Below are 14,372 nucleotides of genomic sequence, written 5' to 3'. Positions count from 1 at the left end.
CTCATTTCGGGTTCGTCGTTCCAGATCTGGAATAGCTTCACATGCAGATGTCGAAATGTTATCTTTTATTGCGTACCAGTCAAAAGTGAAGCCTGGTTTCCCTTTTTGTTCACCAATTCAATTGGAGAATTTAATTTTATATTCCTTAAGAATGTTTTGATCATTTAATTTAGAAATGTCAGGTTTGAAATCTCTGATTTCTCTCCTGTGATAGAAATTCTTACATAATAGGAGTCTGACTTTGGATATCACAAGGACATTGTCGTGTCGACATTCGCTCCCCTAAAACTTCTCACGTCCATCACATTGCTACGGTGTCTCGTGTCCACAAGTATATGATCCATCTAGTTAAGAGTTAACCCATCAGGGGCCAGCCAAGTATGCTTGTGTATATCTTTATGTGGGAATGCCGTGCTTGTGATGAACAGATTTTCCGACACAGCAAAGTCAAAACTTCTCTGTCCGTTAGTATCGAAGTGAAGGCTTTCATCACGGGATCTAACAAATCCTTCCCTGCCGATCTTATCATTGAAGTCCCCAATTACCGTCTTCATGTCCTGTGTGTGCAGGGCAGGGCTCTTCATCAACAGGTCGTAAAATAAGTCCTTTTCCGCATAGTCTTTCTCTTCAGTCGGTGCATGAGCACAAATCTGGGTTATGTTGTAATGTCTTCCTTTCAGTCTTATCTTACAGAGTCTCATGCTTATAACCTGAAAGTCAATGACTGCCCTACTCAGTCTTTTGTTCACAATGAAACCGACACCAAAATGGTGTGATTTGTCATGCCAGCTGTAATATACTCTGCATTCCCTTTTTTATCAAAAACGCCTTTTCCCAACCATCTGATTTCCTGAACTGCAAGGATATTTAGCTTATAGTCATGGTCTAGCTTATTGCAAGGTTATCCCTTCCCATGCAGAGTCGTCTAGGTAAAACAGAGCCCGGTATATGCACATTGTTGAGGTTTCTGAACTGGAGGTCTTTTACAGGGTGGGGTAGTTGGCCCCACACCCAACCCCTAACATAGAGGACCAGTTCCCTAATATAATCCCCAGGGGCAGTGTGCCCGGCTATACCCCCGGACGCTGATGCCCTAGCTGACCCAACTCACAAAAACTCGACGGTAATTGCAATTAAAAAACTATGGCATAAAGGTATTACTCTTAATTGGACTAGAGCTCATGTGGGGAGGCGGATCGGGCAGCCAAGGAAGCCATCAGTCTCGACCGAGTGGATTTCACTGCCCAACTAACCCAAGTACAGGTCAAGTCGATAATAAATTAATGTGTCATGACACGGTGAAAAAGCGAATGGACAAACAATACTAAAAGTCGTCAAACTTGTACATTTTTTAAAGATCCAAGGGTCACCAGACTGCAGGCAGATTTTTACCTAAATCAATTTCTTACAGGCCATGGCGTGTTTGGTAATCATCAATACCCCCTTTTCGGGAAATCCCCAAACTGTAACTTCTGTGGTGAATTCCAGGATATTAAACATCTATTACTTGATTGCCCGGAATTCCAGGCGCTAATCAGGCCTGCAGGAATACTATCAAATACATCATCAAAGTGACCCTAAAGAACATTTTAGACTTTACGTAAACTATAATACTTGAACTATTACTTCTGAACTTAGACTGTCCCTCCATTGTGCCAACAATTTTAACTTTTTACTTATTGATTTTAACTATTGACTTTTAAAACTTTACACCTGCTTTTATCATCTTATCTGTCTACACTACGATGTTAGTTTTTTATTTGTTGAGTTTCATATGATTCGTCAATTTAAAGTTTTACTATTTCACCCAAGTTTTAATTTCTTATAGATTTTAAAATTGCTCATTTTAGCATTTGATGTTAAATTACTTTTAGAATTTTACTTGTTTTGGGGCTTTTCCCAGGTTTTAAATTTCTCTTTTGTTCTATAGCTTAATATTTATCTTACTCGCCCACCATGTTCATGGGCTGTTGCCATTTTTTACGTATCTTGTGTATTTTATGATTTGTATATCTTTTTGGATTTACATAAACATTTTCCCGTATGCCCTAAATTTGGGCAGGTCAGGGTAAATTTTCATACCCCCGGATGCTTTAGTCGCCTTTAACGACATGTATGAGCTACATTGAAACTATTCTTTCTCACCAGGTCTCCACACAGGTGTTTCTTATTATATTCTTTATTTTAGAATAATTCTATGAAACATATCAATTATATAAATATTGCTATTTATTTATTTGTTAGAAAATTTCTGAGACAAAACTTTTGTTTTGGTATATTTATTTGTTATATTATTGTAATATTCTTAAATGTATATATATTTTTTTTTTTGCTTTGATAATTCCCTTCTGCATTTCTGCTGATGCTATTTTTTTATTAGTTTCTATAAAAGCATAATTACATCTGTAATATTTTTATTTGATATAAATAAGGAATCTGCCAGGTTTTTTTTAAATACAGGGTATCTGCGCACCTGGAAAGTCATGGAAATTCATGAATTTTGGTATTGAGCAAAATTTGTCATGGTTTTAACTAATTTTTTTTAAAAAAAATCATGAAACGTCATGGATTTAGGTTGCCGATTAAATTTTTTAAGTGGAATTTACCCCCCCCCCAATTTCATAGTGTTCCGAATATCTGAATTTGTAACAAAATTCCCACTCACCACTCCCATATTTGATTAAAATATAAAATGTTTTTATCGTGTTCTATAAAAATTATGGTATTCTTTCAAAAAATTAAAGGAAAAACATCATTTCTGGAGCGAATTATCTTTGAAACTTCTGTGATTTCAGAATTTTTGTTATTATTTTTATTTTATCAATTTAAAATTTTACCTGAAGGCAAGCCAGTAATTGGTAAATTTTTTTATTCCAAAATGTAAACAAAAAATTCAGGAGTATTCTTTTATTTTCCGATGAACAAGAAAAGTATCTTTCGAATGTAATTCTGCCGAAGAAAAAAATTATTCACTTTTGTATTTTTTCAGCTATTTTATGGCTTTAACTCTTTCTTTACACTGTTTTTTAAATTTAAAATCTATAAATATGAAGAGGCAGAGTATAATAACTTTGGTTTGACATTGAAATAGTAGGTATTACCATTTCAATAAATGTTTTTATAATGCTGTTTTAAATTTATTGTTGTGTTTTTGTCAGAGAAAATAGTAACTTCGTTAAGTCATGAATTTGAAATTTATTAAATGTAACAGATACCCTGGTAAATATTTTTCTAATTAGTTATTTTTACTTCATCATATTGTGTTGTATTTTGTCTTTTCAACAATAGTCATCATCACGACAATCCCTTAATTTCTGTTAAGCTTCGCGCTCCCATGCCACAGGTTCTGGGTTCGATCCTCGGGCCGGGCAAGGTTGACTCATCCTTTCAGTGGGTCGATAAATGAGTACCAAGCATGCTTGGGGGCTAAACACTGGGGGGTTCGCATTCGACTGACCACCTAGCCGCAACATCTTGCTTCTGCACCCCTGAGCCCAAGGTTAAGAAAACTGAGATGGGCACAGTAGGCCTTGGCCCTTTATGGGCTGTTGTGTCACTGAGTTTAGTTTAGTTTTGAATTGCAGCATTAAGAGTTTTAAAAAAACAATACTGGAGATTAAAGCACATTAATCAATGAATGCAGTCAATAATATTTATTGTTTCAAATCGATAATAATTAAGTTAAAATGTCTGAGTATAGAATATAAGATTAAAATAGTTTCATTTAATATTTCCGTTATATTTATTCAATATGTTATAAGACATTTATTTCACAAAATTTTGATATTTTTCCTTTTCCTAATAGTTTTGTATCAAACTCTTTTTAGGGGCTCATACCCACATTGCTCTTGAAGAAATTTTAGCCGAAAAGGCTGAAAAAGCAAAAGATGCCGAAGAAAACAAACTTCCCCAAGAAGTAGTTCTGAAGCAGCCTATTTTAAGATTCTTACAACTCTTGTGTGAAAACCATAATTATGATTTGCAAGTAAGTGCATATTTTCATAGCACAGATTATTAATGAAAAAAAGGATAAATTAAATAAAAATTCAAAGTAAAAATATTCCTTAGCTCCTTATTTAGTATTAATATGTTTTACGGGAGACATAAGTTTAGCTCATTAAATTTGGATGTAGCTTCGTAGCTATAGATTGAGTGGTGTTTAGTTTTGTTTATTTAGTAATTATAGTTAAATTTCAAAGTGAAATTGAGAAAGTTTGTTTTATCCAAAAAGGCTGTTGAAGTAGTAAATCAATTATCTTAAATATTTGACTTATTTTAAATTTACAGGTTGCGGTGTGCTTATTTATCTTCAAATATATATTGTAAAGAACTGCATTTTTATTCACTCTTTATCTGAAACAACTCACTATATTGTGATAGACTTCAAATAATTATATGCATTGTGACTTTTTAAAAAGATTTCCTTGCATCTTTCATAGTCATCATTTAGTTATGTTGAACCCTTGTGTTGGTTATTTGTATACAATACCCACAATTGGTATAACTGTGGCCATTGACATAACTGAAAATATAGTACAATTTATTTTGTGGAGATTATAACCAAAGTCTTGTATCGAAAATTGTCTTTATTATGGCATGCTAGTGTTCTAATTATGAAACCTCTTGTATTTTGTAAGTTTTAAAGCATCTTTCATTTTTCTGAATGTAAAGCAAACTTTTTTTCATCACATTTAACCATATATTTTTTTTAATTCTGTTAAGTTGTGTGGATTCACAATGATAACTAGGTCTAATAATTTAATTTTGATATTATTTACTATTATTTATTTCGATATTTTCATTAAGACTGTTAACAATTAGAAACATATAATAAATTAAATTAAGTCTAAGAAAGAAAATGTATGTGTTGTGCAAACCGATTAGTTTTCTCTCTTTTTTTCCAAATTATAATCGACATCCTTAATTATTATCATAATTTTAAAGAGTGGCTAAACATTGCATAGTTATGAATATTTTTTTAAATATTTTTGTTTGCATCTTGCAAATAAAAACTACCCCCTAAAAATTTTTTATTTAAAACATTATTTTGGACAACTATGCACTATTTTAATTGTTTTTTTTTTAAAATGTTATTTAAATTTTTTTAATTAAATGTTTAATTACATAACTTATGACTATTTAGTTTTTATCTGTTCCTTTTTTTAAAATCAAAACTTGAAAAATTGAATACAATATTTAATATCCATCTGCTTTTGTTAAAGATCTTTAATTTCTTTTATTTTTAGAATTTCTTGAGAAACCAAACTGATAAAAATAGTTACAATGTTGTATCTGAAACTCTTATGTTCCTTGATTGTATATGTGGAAGTACTACAGGAGACCTTGGATTATTAGGTTTATATATTAATGAACACAATGTTGCTTTAGTTAACCAAACTTTAGAAACACTTACTGAATATTGCCAGGACCATGCCATGAAAATCAAGTAAATAGTTTTGATTTATTTTCTTTACATTTATTGTTTATTTTTACACATTGTATTTGCTTTTGTTTTAGTGTACTCGTGTGGTAAAAATTGGTCCTCTCCAAAAATCAGTATTAGAAAATTTTATTTTTCTAATACTGAACTAACTCTTTTCTTTTAAAGTTTTCAATCCAGTGTAATTAGTTTTAAAATGAATAAATTAAATTAATTTTGTAAAGAAAATATCCTTGATAGCAATTTTCTATTTGTATTAAGGAGTGACTGTGCTTTTAAGTATTCCATCAGTTCATATACCATTTATTGATATTAAATACTTTAAGTTTAAGAAAAATTATTTTGAACCAATTTAAGTGAGAATAATATTACTTTTGAAATTATTGGTTAATGTACTTCTCAGAGCCATCCCACAGTCAACTGACCGTAAGACTTCCTGTACATCACCAAAGTCAAGCTTCACTGAGCAAGTGGGTAACCACTTTGATCAGCCTGAGAAGTGACCTTATTAAACTGTTCTACCATAATGTGCTAAACTTTGTGGGCAGATGGATCAAACTTGTGATGGCATGTTTCTGAACCATCTTCAGTGATGTTTCCCAGACTGTCCCCCATTATGCAGCTCTGGTGCAATGTAAATATTGTACTACTTCTCAGGGCCAAGATTTGAATTTCAGTTGGCTGTATTAGAACAATCTGACCAGTTTCTGTTGAACAACTATGTCAGCTTTTAAAATATTGGTTAAAGTGGTTTAAAAGCAAATGTTTCTCAAATCGATAATTGAAATGCTTCTCACTGTTATTTAGATCCTATGTTGTAAGGACTCGAATAATTGTTGTTCAGGATCCCAAAAGAAAGGAGAGAAATGATTTTATCATTCTCTGATTGAAACAGGGTTGCCACTCCACAGGAAAAGCCTGGAAAATACAGGGAATTTAAAAATCACTTAAAATAACTAGGAAAATGCAGGGAATTTTGATTTTTTCTTTACAAACTGGGAAAATACAGGGAATTTTGTTTCTTATTTTTGTCTTTTAAAAAATGGTGACTCCTCAAAGCGTAATCTATGGGATATTTAACACTTATATTTCAGCTATACTAAATTATTTCATTTGCTAAAGCATTATTTAAGTATGTTCACTGTTTTTCCAGCAATTAAAACTAATAAAAATAGTTAGCCCAATATAGCTCACACAAGAGCACAGTAATTGTTGTTTCCTCTTAATATATTGTGTATAATATGTACAGGGAATTTTTTTCCCAGATTTGAGTGGTAACCCTGTGTAAGATTGTTCTTATTGAAATCCAACCTAATGTAATGTCCTTAATAGTTTCTAAATTAAGTTCCTTGGTTGGTTAGGAAACAGTGTGGTAGCCAGGTAGTTACTACTACAGTATGGGGAAAACGAATGGATTTAGTCCTTGAACTGAAGGTTTGTGTATATTTCTTCTAATCTAACAAAAAATGTTTTTCTTTATAAACTTATGGAATATTAGAATAATAAAACCTGTAATTGGTTCTAAACTGTAGCTGTTTTCGTAATTTGTTGTTAACCTTTCCATTTTTTAATTAAAAAAATTTTTTTAAGTAAACCAATATGCAATGTTTTAGATTTAAGTTAACGGATTTAAATTCGGTTTAAAAAAATTGTTAGCTACTTTTGTAACCTATTGTGTATTCTTTTACACAGAACAATGCATCGAAGTTATTGCTGGCAAGAATGGAAGGCAGAGGTGACAGTGAAAATGCTGAACGAATTCTCCATAATATGAGTCCAAAGCAACTGGTAAAGTAATATTTTAAATAAATTTCCTATTTACTGAGGACATTTTTTCTTAAATATTTATTTACATTATTCAAGTTAATAAATAAAGGATTAAAAATAAGGCAATATTATTTAGCATTTCTTAACTAAATTTTTTAATTCAAATTACCAATTACTTTGTTTTCTAGGTATTCATTTTTTTGTTTATTTAATTTTTTACTTATTTTTTACAGATTTAAGTTTTACAGATTTTTTTCTTTGATAACAAAATAAATTAAATATTTTGTAAACTGCTGAAAATTTCAATTTCTTCATTTTATTAATGGCTTCTTATCTTCTGTTACATTTAAAAAAAAAAAAAAAAATTGAAGAAGAGATATTTATGTGAATAAGAGTATTACTACTATTACCAGCATACCTGCTTAAATTTTTTATTTTAACTGTTTTTTTATTTTTATTTTTAGTATTTAGTTATTTTTAAGAGTTTGATTTTATGTGTACTTTTTTTTAATTAGAACTTCTTTGAAATTATTCAAAATACTTCTATTGTAATTTAATGGAATGTGATATTTTAATAAATTATCAAGTGCAGAAATTTAAATTTGTATCTAGCTCTAGAAAATTGTGGGAAGCTTGTGAAAATTACATAAATTTCTTTTTCTGTCAGTATAATTCTTGTAGCAATTGAAAAATATTTTAAGATTAAATTATTTCAAATTATATTAGGAGAAGCTTTCTAAATTTATTCTAACGATAATTAATAAGTCACAGAGATTTCAAAGATTACAAATGTTATATTTTTGTCAGTTATTTCTTCTATCTAATTTATTAAGTTCGGAACTCATCATAATGTGCATTATCTTTGTTAAATAGAAAATAAATAATTTCATTTGTAATAATTATTAATAATTTTTTGATCTGCTTACATTCTAGTATTTCATAATAAGAAGCTAATGCATCCTTATTGGAGATGAGTCCCAGCTGGGCTTGACAACTAGCTGAGACTCATTGTCTGGAAACATTTTCCATACTCAGGCTAATGACATCAGGGGTCTGTCTAGGTTTTTCTGAGAGGTACCTATTTTGTGAAAATTTAGACATAATTTGTGAAAAATTAAAATTTATATTTAAAAATCAGCACAAAAATATGGATTTATCGTTTCTTAAGGGATACAAAAATGAAATTTTAAGAAAAAATATTTTGTGAAACTACCGTTTTTCCTAAAATTGAATTTGTGAAGGTACCGCTAAACGGTTGTAAATTCGGCCTGGACAGATCCCTGGACATAGTTTTTATTTACTTGCTAATTTTTAAATAAGTGATCTCAATATACTAATCTCAAACATATTTTACTTAGTCTTATATCTTTACAAATTTTAACTTAATCTTACATATAAAATCTTTAACACATATAAAACCGGCTTAAATTTAGAGTCAGCCTCAAGCCTCTAAGAGTGAGTCTATGCTTAACACTAATTAGTGCTTCCTCAAAACAATAAAAGTTTCATTTAATGGTTAATTATCATAAGGCATTTGATCTTTTAATACTAATTTTTTTTTTTTTTTTTTTTTAGTAGTTTGAAGTCTTGTGACATTTTGTTTCCTCCATTTCATTCTCATTGCGGTTTTAGTTTCTTCTCGATTCAGTCCCGCTACTAATTAGATGTGTCTATTTTGATATAAACATTCCAAATTGTTTATTTAATATTTCTATTAGCAAAAGCCAGGAATTTCTTTAATGATTATTAAGTATTTACAAACTATTAAGCTTGAAATCATATCTCCAAATTATTTCAAGTACTATTTTCCAGTGATTGCCCACAATATTCTAATGAATTAGAGAAGAACTTATTTAAGTTTCAAGGAAAACTGTCCTTTTTTGTATTCTGTTATTTATGTATCTGTGTTAATTATTATGAAATAATGTATAAAAATTGTAAAAGATTTTTAAGATAACTACCTCCAGTCATTCTTTTCAAATGATTCCTCCCTTGAAAAAAAGAACTTTGAAAAAAGGATAAATATTAGGAGCTAAAAAATTAATAAAATAGAGATACAGACAGGGTGGCCACCCACCTGGAATTATCAGGGAAATTTGGATAAAAACCTGGAAAAATCAGGGAATTTTAAAGAAAAGCTGGAAATTTTTTCTTTGATCATTTTTTTAATTTCACCAATTTAAATTATTTACAAATTTTTTTAATTTAAATTATTTCATCCATTATACCCACTTTTTTGTAAACGGAAATGTATCGCCAAACAGTTGAAATATTATCAACTTAGCGATACTTTGCTTGCATCAAAATTTGCTCCATTACAGCTCTGTTAAACTAGAATGCCACATAAAATTCTGCCGCGGTTGCTAAACGAATGTAGAAATCTTTGACCGCTATGGGACTGTTCAATTTAGGAAAGATTCTGGTGGAGGTGGAAAGAGGGATTAGGATATTAGCTTCTGTTTTTAAATTCTGTTCTTGGGCTGAATCCATTTATGGCTCAAGTTTGTTCCGATGCTTTGGTGGTATTTTTTTTTTTCTATTTTGACAAAATGTTTTTGTATTTTTAACTTTATGAAATTCTCCAAAATTTAGTTGGTTATAATTTAATAATATTAGACTTTATATTGCACCCTTTTTCTGAAAGCTTTTCTACTCCCATACAAAGAAATCTATGAATTATTTTTTTCTCAGCAAACCAACCAATCACATATTTTTACAATCGCTAACCGCAATGTTTGTCAACAAATCTCTACAATTGTTGCATTAATGATTTTTGATTCAAAATTTTGTACCAAAACATTAAAAATTAAATAAAAAATCTTGAAAATTGTCAAAATAAATTATTTTTTTCAAGATAATATGTTAAAAAAATAATATTTTGAATAAAATATTTTATAATACCGACACTTTTCTTGTACACATCCTACACTTTACACGAAAAAAGAAACAAAAACCTGGAAATTTTAAGATTTTTATCTGGAAAACCTGGGAAAATCAGGGAAATTTGAAATCTGATTTGAGTGGCCACCCTGAAAATAGAGATACAGATCATTACAATTACGTAGAAATGTTTGCACATTTTAAAAAAATAATTTAAATTTCATTTCTCTTTTCAAATGAAAGAGAAAAACAGAAAGGACCCAAGGGACAACAGGACTTAGAATTTGGGTGTACTGTTTTGTTTTTAGTATGCATTTATTGCTCAATAAAATAATTAGTTATGTATTGGGAGTACATATTAATTCAGTCCTTTTTTTGTGGTTAAAAATCCATTTATTTCAGAACAAAATTAATGAACAGATTAATCAAAGTATTGTCCATCATTGGCTACTACTTTTTCCCACCTCTCAGGCAATTTTCGAATTCTATCTCTTCTCTTCTTTTGAGGCGATCCAAGTTAAGAGGCAACTTTCGATTTCTGCAAAAGAAGTGAACCGGTGACCTGCCAAATCGTGCTGCGTCCGTCGGAGCAACCAGTAATCAGAAGGAGCAATGTTTGGCGAATACGCCGGGTGTGGTAAAATATCCCACTTGAGCGTTTACAAAAAAAAAATTTGCGACATGAAGCCAACCGTTGTCATTAAGAAGAATAACTTTGTCATGTCTTTGCTCGTATTCGGGCTGTTTTTCTCTTAATGCACGGCACAAACGAATCAATTGTAGCCTATACCGATCGCCTATAATGGAATCGCCAGGTAGTAGCAGCTCATACTATACCACACCATTCTTGAAGCGTCGAAACCATTCCCTACATGATTTATTAGTTTATTAATTTTCATTTTAATAGTTCTCTCCCCTATTCAATGAAAAAAAGTGTTATATTTATAAATTTTATTAATGTATATGAAATACTTTTTTTAATTTTATTAAGTACAATAAGATTTTGATTGTGCAAACACAATCATATTTAAAAACCTACCTTGTTAACATAGCTTAAAAATATATAGGTTAAAGAGAGGAAAATAAATGACAAAGTACTGATTTGAAGCATCTTGAAACTAACCTGTACAATATTGAATGCCTTCTAAGACATTATTTGGTAGAACAATTCTTTGCAATAAGAAATTTTTTTTATTCCAAGCAAGTAAAATGCCTCGTAAAAGTTTTTTAATTTATGGTAACTAAAAATAATGTTAATAACACCTACATTTCACTTATTTATCTATTCTTAAATAGTAGAAAATCTTTTTATTTGGCAAAAATACACTTTTTCAAAAAAAAAGCTTTCTTGAAACTGAAGTTTAAAATGTAAATGCAATAAGAATCACTAAACTAACATTTAAGTGTGAAAGAAGCAAAAAAGTTATAGAAATTTCACGATTTTCTTATGAGTTAAAAAAGATGAAAAACAACAGAACCAATTTAATTGCGCATTGAAATGTTGAAGTTTTCAAAGATTATTTTTTAACTTTCCTGTCCTCTGGCAATCAAACAGGTTTAAATATTTTCAGTCTGGTTTTCCTCTGAATTATTCATTAGATTAGATTGTTTCTTTTCCTTTGTGACCCTTGATGTGTGCGTCTTATAACAAAGTTTTTCTTTACTAGAATTCGAAAAGCATATATTGAAAGTGGTTAATGTGGAACCCCTGCTATACTAATCTACAGAAAATGACAACTAATTTTTCTGTATCAAATGAAAATGCATGTAGTATGTAGTGTACTTCCTCGAGAAGGGCCACCCCTCCTCACTGCCCTTTGATGACACTGTCTGTTAATATTCCTTTTAAAAAATTAAATGTGTATATGATAATTACATACTTTTAAAATTATTCGTGTTAATAGGTTTGATTTTGATGCCATTACAAATATTTACTTTGTTAGGATTTTTCTCACCTGGTTAAATTTTTCAAAGTTTCTCTTTTTGGTATCAATAAGTTTATTAAGGGATAAATATATATTTTTAATATAATAAATATATATTTTTTTTAAATGTACCTTTAAATATTTATTTTTCTCATAATTTTTAGTTTAAATTATAGAAAAAGATCTCTAGTTTAACAATTAATTTTTTTTTAAAGTGTGCACAATGGTTTTCTTTTAGCATATCTTTTTTTTTCGTAAACTAAAAATTTTTCTCATTTTGATAATGGGTGAGAACTACTTTTTGAAATACACATGTAAATTAGTATAAGATGGTAATTTTACAGTCGTTGAGAATCAAATTCAGCTACTACATAATAGTATACATTTTGTTAAATATTTATTGTGTTAAATAAGAGCCCTTTAAAAACTCGATGTACCCTTTTCTGTGAGGAAGCATCTTGCGCTTTTTTATTCCAAGGGAGAACTCTGTAGTAGGCGTAGTAATGGAGTATTTAAGAAAAATTTTTAGTTAAAAAAGCAACTAAATAAATAAAAAAAAATGAAGTAAAAAAAATTTCTTCAGAGATGTAAACAATGTTATTAATATTTATGTAAACATTTCATTTTTTGTCTTACATCTGTACCAGTTATACAGAGACATTACGGAAATCGTGACTTGCTCAAATCTGTGATTATTCTTATCTAACTCTTGTGTTTTTTATGTAAGGAAAACTTATGAATTTCTCAAAGCATCACCATTAAAGTAATTTAAAAACTTTTTGAAATATAAATTAGTTACAGTATTGGAAAATTATTTGCCTTTTTAACTAGCAAATTTTGAGCAATCTTTTTTCTTTTATTACTGAATTGGTTTCAATTTCATTACATATTATTGTTTTAATATGAAAAATGTTGTAAATTTTGACATTTTTTTTGTCGAAGGAATCCAATAGCAAATTTAATCATAAAAATAAACCGAAAAAGAAATACAATTGATAAATTCATGTATGTAAGTAATAAGAAGTACTTTTTCTTCTATGCCTTTCCTTGAAACAATAATTTACATTAGAGTATCATAATTATTTTAAATATTAAAAGCAATAAAATTGAGCACCATAAAATAAATAATGGAAAAAAAACAGTATGTTTTTGAAAGTTAAATATTTTCTGAGAAAAGGTGTGCACAAAATAAAAAAGTGAACACTCTGAATAACTTTTCATTTAACAGTCAGCTTTTCCTGTACTAGGTGTCAATCTTAATGGGTTCGTGAGTCAATAATTTCCTTCAAAAAGGAATTTTGTGTTCAAAATCTTTCTAAATTATAAGGCAGGTGTATACTTGCATGGTGTTACAATCTGTATTTTGTTGTTGAGTCAAAATTTATCAATGAAATAATGAAAACAAAAACTTTTCAAGATAGAAATTTTAGTTTTAAAAGCATATTTGTACAAAAATACTCAAGTTGCTTAAAATATATGATTTGCATAATTTTTATTTTAATATCTTCTCTTTCAGGATTTTGAAAAATGTCAAGCATTGTTTGTTGCAGTTGTTATATTGAAGTTTTTCAGAACTCTTCTATGCTATTCCAAGGGATTCTATGTTGACAAAAATATTTATTTCTCTGTTGTCTTTATTATTTTTAAAATTAAATATAAATAGAAATTTGTGTAATATTTGTATTGTTTATGGATATGTCTTTGTATTTATATATCTTTGTATAATAAAATGTATGCTAGAGACAATGTTGATTATGTATTTAACTACTTTCAGTGTACATTCAATTCATTACATGAGATAATCAGGTGATTATATTAGTACATTTTTGTACAATACACTTATTTTTTGCTAAATTTCCTGCAAGACAAAATATAATCTGTAAAACATGAATTCATGATCAATACTGCACTAAATCGTCATCTGTAGACAGCTTCTTAATATTATCGGCTGTAGGTTGTATATAGTTTCTGTATAGGGTACAATAGTATCACTAGATTCCTTAAAAACGCACAGCTTTTATTTTAAAACTCTATTTTTAACTTTATTATCTATTTATTTTATGTTTAGTAATTTATATACATATATTGACTACAAGTTAAAACTTGAACAATTACTTGTGAGATACAGAATTTCTATAAATCTGGACAGCAGTTTTATTACTCTGCTTTTAAGTAGAATAGCACAGTGAAGGAAAAACTATTATGTATGTTTACCTAGCTTAAAAATGTACTAATAAGTTTAACCCCTTCCTTCTCGCTCCCGTGAAAATGACGGGGTGAGATTTTGCTCGCTATTTCTCGCTCGCGTGATATTAACGGGCTGGAGTGTTCAGTAGTAACGCGTCAATAAGAATAAAACT

The 14,372-nt window shown here is 29.3% G+C and overlaps 1 protein-coding gene across 7 annotated transcripts in view; it reads left to right on the top strand.

The window, feature by feature from the left end:
• LOC147816808 (inositol 1,4,5-trisphosphate receptor-like) overlaps positions 1–13,758 on the top strand; it is a 35,502-nt gene extending 21,744 nt beyond the window's left edge. For 5 of the 7 annotated variants that reach the window (XM_087158429.1, XM_087158416.1, XM_087158427.1 and 2 more), the window contains 4 exons: positions 3,828–3,985; positions 5,247–5,446; positions 7,133–7,228; positions 13,529–13,758. In XM_087158429.1, coding sequence (XP_087014555.1) covers positions 3,828–3,985; positions 5,247–5,446; positions 7,133–7,214 — 440 coding nt within the window. In that variant the 3' untranslated portion in view covers positions 7,215–7,228; positions 13,529–13,758. Of the gene's footprint in view, positions 1–3,805; positions 3,986–5,246; positions 5,447–7,132; positions 7,229–13,528 lie in introns of all 7 variants that reach the window. The other 2 variants (XM_087158441.1, XM_087158442.1) reach the window with 2 other exon arrangements.
• Positions 13,759–14,372: the final 614 nt, after the last annotated feature.

The sequence above is a fragment of the Parasteatoda tepidariorum genome, chromosome 1, assembly GCF_982258835.1.
Source record: "Parasteatoda tepidariorum strain Cologne lab strain chromosome 1, Ptep-v5.0, whole genome shotgun sequence".
NCBI classification, from domain to species: domain Eukaryota; kingdom Metazoa; phylum Arthropoda; class Arachnida; order Araneae; family Theridiidae; genus Parasteatoda; species Parasteatoda tepidariorum.
This window is presented reverse-complemented; position numbering and strand designations above follow the sequence as displayed.